Source organism: Drosophila simulans, chromosome X (genome assembly GCF_016746395.2).
Source record: "Drosophila simulans strain w501 chromosome X, Prin_Dsim_3.1, whole genome shotgun sequence".
Lineage (NCBI taxonomy): Eukaryota > Metazoa > Arthropoda > Insecta > Diptera > Drosophilidae > Drosophila > Drosophila simulans.
In genome coordinates, this window is record NC_052525.2 from 5,262,626 (window position 1) to 5,270,247 (window position 7,622).

General features: G+C 47.1%; 2 protein-coding genes across 3 annotated transcripts; one reads left to right on the top strand and one right to left on the bottom strand.

The window, feature by feature from the left end:
• Nucleotides 1-163: 163 nt before the first annotated feature.
• On the bottom strand, nt 164-3,555 carry LOC6725175 (myosin-2 essential light chain). Of its 2 annotated transcripts, XM_002106163.4 has the most exons (3): nt 3,418-3,555; nt 3,262-3,289; nt 164-1,293 (listed from the first exon to the last, which is right to left on the bottom strand). In XM_002106163.4, exons 1-3 carry the CDS (start codon nt 3,418-3,420, stop codon nt 881-883), a joined length of 444 nt encoding a protein of 147 aa, XP_002106199.1. In that variant the 5' UTR covers nt 3,421-3,555; the 3' UTR covers nt 164-880. The 2 variants fall into 2 exon arrangements, with proteins under 2 accessions (XP_002106199.1, XP_016038192.1); XM_016172965.3 differs by lacking the exons at nt 3,262-3,289; nt 3,418-3,555 and adding an exon at nt 1,480-1,620.
• A 24-nt stretch (nt 3,556-3,579) lies between these two features.
• On the top strand, nt 3,580-6,487 carry LOC6739990 (ribonucleases P/MRP protein subunit POP1). Its single transcript, XM_039297923.2, has 2 exons — nt 3,580-5,408; nt 5,467-6,487. The coding sequence occupies exons 1-2, from the start codon at nt 3,725-3,727 to the stop codon at nt 6,354-6,356; spliced, it is 2,574 nt and encodes an 857-aa protein (XP_039153857.1). The 5' UTR covers nt 3,580-3,724; the 3' UTR covers nt 6,357-6,487.
• The last annotated feature ends 1,135 nt before the right edge of the window (nt 6,488-7,622 follow it).

Here is a 7,622-nt window from a genome sequence, read left to right on the forward strand (position 1 = left end):
AGTCTGAAAGCTCAGAGCACAAGAACTCGTAAAAAATACCAAAAACAATTTACTTAATTTCAGTTAAATTTCCTAAGTGTTTCAAAAATTTAAATGACTCATAATTTGGAGCAGCCATTTATTTGATTGCCTTCCGCCGTCAACGAGAAATAAAAACAAGGGCTAAGGTTTCAATTGGTTTAATAGTTTAAGTACGTTTCTTTTGTTAAAAGACCTACACATTCATTGGATCTCATTTTATTTATTAAATACAAATATTAAATTATTTAAAAAAAATAAACATGTAAAACTTCAAAATGCGCATTTAAATACGGACACACGCCACCGACGCATATCAGCTTTAATTTAGAAATACTTTTTCGTGATACTCTCGCTTTCTTCCATTGAAGTATAGTATGGTAATTTATATATATATATAAATGTATCGAGTGTGATTGGTACAAAAGAACGACTGCACTAGGTGATAATTACTGATTAACCTTCTAGTGTCAATTTTAGAATAATACGCACATTCACAGACGCGGTGATTAGTTATGGTTAATCATGAATCTATGTCTACATCGTTGGTTAATTTTGGAAGTGGGAATAGCTCCAATCTCGTAGTTTTAGTTATCAGTTTTTAGCTGCTTGTTAAGCACTTTCCCCTGTATTTGTTATATCTCGATATCCTTGGTCGTTGTCCTTGGTTTTGAATGCTTTTATGCCGGGGGAAGAATGGCTAAGTTGGAATCACGGAGTTGGAACTTCTGGCGGAATGAACGGCTCATCTATCTATGTAGCTTGGCAGGTGTGTTTAGTGTTGCTGTTGTATTGTGTTGGATATAGCGTTGCTTCTATTGTCGTGTTGCTGGACAGTTGGACAGCTAGAATCGGTCTGATCCTAACCGCTCATGACCATGCGCACGAACTCCTCGTAGTTGATGTTGCCCTGCTGGTCCTCCATGTTGGCCAGCAGCTGTTCGACCTCCTCGTCGGTGAGCTTCTCGCCCAGCGTGGTCAGCAGGTGGCGCAGCTCGGCGGAGGAGATGTACCCGCTGGCGTCCTTGTCGAAGTGACGCAGTCCTTCGATGAAGTCATCGGCCGTGTCGCCCGAGCGGGCCTTGGAGATCGCCTGGTAGATGGGCAGGAACACCTCGAACGAGATGCGCTCATCTGGCTTCAGCTGGTGGGTGCACTTCTTCACGTCCGACTCGGTGGGGTTCTGGCCCAGGGCCCTCAGGCACTCGCCCACCTGGCTCAGCTGAATCTTGCCATCTCCGCGGTTGTCGAACAGGTTGAAGGCCTCCTGGAATTCTGCGAATGGAATGGAAAGTTCGTGGTTGTTGGCAGATGCTTTACAAATCTTGAATTCTGTCGTCACAACTTACAAGAACCCATCGATCAGGGATATAATACATATACCTACATTAATACATATAAACGTATGGGAATGGGGAACCTATAGCTTCCTACCACCCACTAAATGGCTAAATGGATCACCTTCCAGTGTGGTAAAGGTTTGCTTCACGTGCGCCGTGTAGTAATACATATTGAACCACTCCGATGACCGTTTTGCCAGCTACTGACTGCCTGAAACTCCGCCTGCCCGGATTTGGCTGGCCATCGGATCGAAGCGGAGCGGATCGGATCGGCTCCGATGCCCGCCGCCACTCCGCCTTCCTTGGCCATGGGATACCCTCACGCCGCGGGCAAACTTCGCTTCTCTACCGGGAAGTGCCGGCTTGCAAGTAAAATAAACAACCCAGAAACCCGAAGTTTGAGGGAAATGCTTGCTTCGAAGTTTTTCGTTTCGATGAGTGACATCGCAAGTCCATTTCGCGTGCAGTTGGATTTAAGCGAGTGATGGTGTAAGTTCCCCAGCTGCAGAAGTTCTGTGGTCTACGTGAGTAAATAGAACACTGGGTTGGGCTAAATATTTAGCTGATATTTTGTTTTCAAATCCTCCAAAGATCTGAATACTAGAGTGTTCACCATTCGATGACTTGCTGGGATGTTCGGTTATCATGCGAATACGAGATCCAAAAATGGCAATAAAAACAAACGAATCCAGCACATTTTTGTCCATTTTAGGCAATGACAAAACGTCGACGGCTGGCTAAAGATTGCAACAAGGTAAGTTGGAGTGGGAAAATAAATATGGTATATGGCTCGTACATACGCATATGCGGTTGAACGCTGACGTCAGAGTGTCACGAATCCAGCACGACTGAATTATCAGAGACCATTGACTTTGATTAGGTTAAAACAGGGGATTGCGTAAAGATTCGATGCGATTTGATTCGCCATGGAATCGAAATCGTGTTGCATTTCGACTCAGAGAGAAGGTGATGTTCCGTAAATGGAAGCTGGTTTTTTTGTCTGACTTCTTATCGCGTGGCTATTCGGTTGTTGCAACTGCAATTGCAGTTTTATTTGAAACGAGCAGCCGGCGAGTCAGAAAACCGGGTGATTATCCCATTAGACCGCTCTGTTATCTATATCTTATCGCTCACTTCCTTTCGCTTAAACAGTGGTTTTTTTTGTACTCATACCGAGGTGTTGGTTATGATTCAAAAGCTATGTTCAAACGACCAGTTTCTATGTCTTCCAATAACTGCTGTCATAATGACCTACAAACTTGGTTTACACTGGCTTTAGACTGCTTGTTGGCAGATACTAACTAGCTGAAGCTCATAAGCATGTTTGCTTGCTATGCATATTATCATTTAACTTGGTTTGGGCTTCGGATAACCGAAGGAACTCGGATGTATCAAGAGATATTGATGTGAAACTTGGTACGCAGCTGTGTGTCGCTATTCTATGAAGCTATTCCTTGGCCGAACACAATCCGCTGATCAAAGCCCACAACTGGCACAGTTTCGATATGTGTTGTCAGCTTGATCTCGGATGTCTTTCGATGTCATGACGCGAAACTTGGCCTACAGCTGCTCCTAATGAAAGCATATAGGACAGGGTATCGCAGTGCTTCGGTTTTGGGACTTTCTCGCTGTTTTTTTGGGTGAGTCACGATCGTATTCGTATGGCTGCCGCCTGCCTTCCAGCGTATTTGCTTTATCAATGATTCATGCACACAAATGTACGTGCCATCGCTTTCTTACATTCCACTGCCGTGTGGGAGTGGGAGGGAGAGGGCGCTAGGTGCCAGCGCACATATCAATACTATACACATATATCATATATATATGTATATATATATGCGATTTGGCCGACTTTTGACTTCTGGTACTTGACCCCGCCTGCTCCTCGAGCGATTCGACTCACCAGCCAACTGATCCTCGGTGTAAGCTGCCTGCGGGGAGAGAGAGGGGGGGAAGAAAGGAAAACAATGAGGGAAACTTGAGTGCTGGCTTCCAAAGGCGCCGAATAGCGCACGATCGTAAACAATAAACAGCGCCGCAATAAACAGCCTGCACTCACCATTTCTATTTGTTTTTAGCTATCTGAGAGAAAACAACACAAAATACACGGAATATTGTATCTTGAATTCGACGACGAAACAAAACGCAAGCAAATTCTGAAACGTTGTTGGTGTTAGTGGTCGCCGATAGTGGGCGCTATCGATAGGCCACTCGAAATTCGATAGGTGCGACAACAGCGATGAGTGCAGGGAGTTCAGAGAAATCGAGCAGTGCTGCCAGATCGTTTCACAAGAAACCGCCACACGTGCCGCCGATTTGTTTTGATTTTTGGATGAATTGGATCCTTCCAAATTAGTTAGTCCCCGATGAGCACACAGAAGGTGGAGTACGACGCTGCGGTGGGCGGCCGGGTCACACTGCCGTCGCACGTGACCACGTACCATTATGCGGCCGGGGCGCTGCAGGAGATTCGCAATTTGGTGGCCGACTGCCAGGAGACGACGCAGCGGAGCAGCAAGCTAATCTTCCAGACGCTGCCCAAGCACATGCGCCGCCGCGCCATGTCGCACCACCCTAAGCGACTGCCGCGCAAGTACCGCCAGGCGCACAAGTCCCAGATGGGCAAGGGCGGCAACCAGCCGGTGAATGGGAAACGGCCATCGAGGAAGTACCGCCGGCGACCCAAGAACCTGATGCGTGAGTACGTGCGCCGGCAGAGGCGGCACGTCTGGCTGGAGACGCACATCTGGCACGCGAAGCGATTCCACATGGTTGACCGCTGGGGCCACCGGTTGCCCTACGCCAGCTGTGACAAGACGTACCGCGCTTGCTATCGTGCCAGCGCCGAGCACTGCCTGCTGCAGGACATCTCGTTCTACGGTTGCGTGGAGCTGCGGGGACCCTTGGACATGCTACGCGAGGGATTCGCCCGGCTAACCAGTCCGCAGTGTGGCCTGGGGATCACGGCACGGACTTTTCTAAGCGGACGACGTGAGGGCAGCATCGAGATATTTGAGGATGGCCACTATCCGTATGGAGCCCTGCAGCGGGCCAGTTTTATGTGGCGGCCACGGCGGGAGGAGGAGGATGAGGAACAGGCGGATCATACGCTCTGGCTGTGGCTGCATCCCAGTGGTGCTCAAGCCGTTCTAAATCAGCTTATAAGCGTTTTCCAGCTGAAATCCACAAAGCAACAAAAGCTGCCTTTAAACGAGGCTGTGGCTGGGGAAAAGATGGATGTGGATAAGATTGAGCCAGTGGAGTTGTCCAAGAAAACATCGCCTGGCAAGACAAACTCGAAGAAGATGCCTGAACAGAAGCCCCTGCGCTTCTGGACAAAAACAAAAGCATTCGATCCACAGCCTAGCTACTCCAATTCCGACGGCACTCTCCACTTGGTACTGCTGCAGCGGGAGTTCAATCGTTTCCGCTTGACCGGGCCTAGAGCCCAAAAAGTTCTTCTTGCCAGCTTACGTCCGCATCAAGAAGAGGAGCTCCAGGATCAAGCCATCTACTGCCAGGCAGCCTTGCAGCTGAGCTCGCCCGCCGAACTACTCTCCAATCTAGTGATGGGCCACCTTGTGGTGGATCCGCGTCTGCAGCGGCCCAAGAAGCGCACGAAAGCAGTCGGCAAAGTGGAACAGCCACCATCATCCGCCGGCAATCTTCTCATGAATCAGCCAAAGAGTCTGCCGGAGAGTCCTCTGTGGAGCAAGGAGGCGAGAGACCGGCTAGCCAAGGGCATTATGTCCACGCACAAATACGACCAGCTGCGAGAAAAACATGCCGTTGTGCCAGGAGCTCCATGTGCCTTCGAACAGCAAATGCAGGCGCTTCCCGTGATACTTATTCAAAGACCAGGATCTCAGGACCCGCGATACAAGAGATTGGCCTACGGCTGCGGCTGGGATGTGATTGCACCGGCGGGATACGGCATGACCCTCTGGCTCACACTCACCATGTGGGGCGCCAGGCCCGGCGGACTGAGGGAACTGGATACGGTGGCTAGAGAGGCGGGCGCCGAGGTTCATCTGCCAGATACATTAGCGGGTAAGAGTTTTATACTCTGGCGTATTCTATATTCTATCCCATCTTTGCATCTGTTTAGGAGTTCAAAGAGCTGCTGCTTCGGCGGATGAGCTCCGTGCCCGGTATTTCCGTATGCCGCCTAATAAGCGCACCAATTACCGAAAGTTGGCCGTGGTCAGTCCGTTTACTGCTCCCTGGAGGCATCTAGTGCGCGACTGGCGCGCATCTCTCAGTCCTGCGAGCGAGGGATTATCGTTCTATGTGCTGCGGCATCGCCAGCAGCTGGAGGAGATTGTCGAGAGTATTCGACATCGTAGCCCACTGCCACAAACTCTGCCCGACGACGCCATCATCCAGATTCAACTTCAATTGCTATCCCGTGGCCATGTGAAGGACAACGCCCTGATTTGCCTGCCCACGGCGGCGGATCACAAGCAGCGCTGGCGACAGCTAAAGCACAATGACCAGGCCCCCGTTCACGTGGAGCCAACGCAGCCGGACCTGAATGAACAGTTGCGCAAGGAGCTACGCCAGAGTCACAGGCTGAAGTTGAAGCGATTGCGATCGAGGAGGGTGCGCGAGAAGCGGCGCCTTCAGGAGACTGCCACCAAACGTGTCCACATACGGCCAGCGAACACGGCTCATCTCGTGCGTGGCCAGCTGCAGGAGATGTGCCGCCTGTGGCTGCCCACCGATCCGGCGGAGCTACGGGACAGTGTGCGTCGCCAGTGCAGTCGCCAAGTCTTCGGCTACGTGAGCACGGCCGGCTTCAGCTTCACGGAGGCACTCGTCTGTGCAGTGGGCTATGTGACACCCACCGGCCTGCAGCAGCTCATCGAGGAGCTCCCAAAACCCAAGGGCAACCGCAAGCAGTCGCCGTTGATGTGTCTGGTGCGCGATGCGGATAGCCGCGACTACCGCTGGGCCAGCTTCCAGGTCAACCTGAATGTGGCTAGTCCAGCCTTTTGATGGACTTTAGTCAGTAGTTACTTAGTTGTAAGTTAAATGGGAAACTTTGTCTGTGGAAAAAGTTCGATTTAATCTGCTTTTAACTGTTGCCCCTAAATAAAACAACCTGGAAATTTGTTGTACATATTTAATACTAATTTTTATTCAATTTAAAATTACTTGTATGTCATCGTTACTTCGTTTACCATCAAATTTTTACTCAATGTTTGTATTTCAATTTGTATTCGTTATGCAATGAACTCAGTGTCGAGTGAATGTCAGTGTGAATGTGGTGAATATGGTGAATGTGTGTGTTGGCTTGTGTGGCATGAGTATTTGTTGAGTGTTGTTGAACAAAATGAATCGCGCTTGAATTTTGTGTTCGTTTTTTGTTATCGTTTCTTAAATGCGACAATGATTAAAAAATGGCTTACAATTTTTGTTTGAATTTGTTGTTCTTGTTTCTTGTTGCTGAGCATTTGCGTTCGCACATCCATAATTTGTAATTTATAATTTATAATATTCATTCGCATTCGTCGAATCGCGAATCGTTTTATCCACTTTAATTCGTTTGTAATTGTTACTTTACTTGATTTCTGGTTTAGTTGATGCGGTTATGGGAAATGTATTTGAAATGCATGTAAATTTTGCTTTTTGCCTTTGCCTTTTACCTTTGCTTTTCACTTTGTATATATATATTTATATATATATATATATATTTATCAGTTATTGAAATTGTCTATATACTTACGAGTATATAAGTTGTTCATGTTTTTGTTTCGGTTCATTAAGTTTTGTATATTTCATGGGATTTAGCTGCTGCTTTGGTGTTGATCTTGTTTGTTCTTGTGCGTTAAGTTTCTGTCTGAATATTTTAACGTTACTCGAATTCCCAACTCGTTTTTCATCGACGCGCTCGCCCGAAATGTTGTCAGTGTTTTGTTCTTGCTTAGATACAGATACATAATTCCATTATGTAAACTCTCACTTATAATTATACAACTTAGTTGAAACATTTAATAAATATTTCTTTCTGCTCACTTTTCTGTTCGGTTGTACGGCATAAAATATGATTCGATCTTACGTTTAACTAAATGTTAAGGAAAAAACAATTGAATTTATTTGCATTATATGTATATATATATATATAAATAAATAAATATTTATATATATATGCATAGTTAAATATATATGTATGTGATTTATGTAGCGTATGCATTCAAGTACAATTTCTAAGAGCCTACGCAAGTACAAGTTTCAAACTGAATTTGATTCGCAAACTTTGGA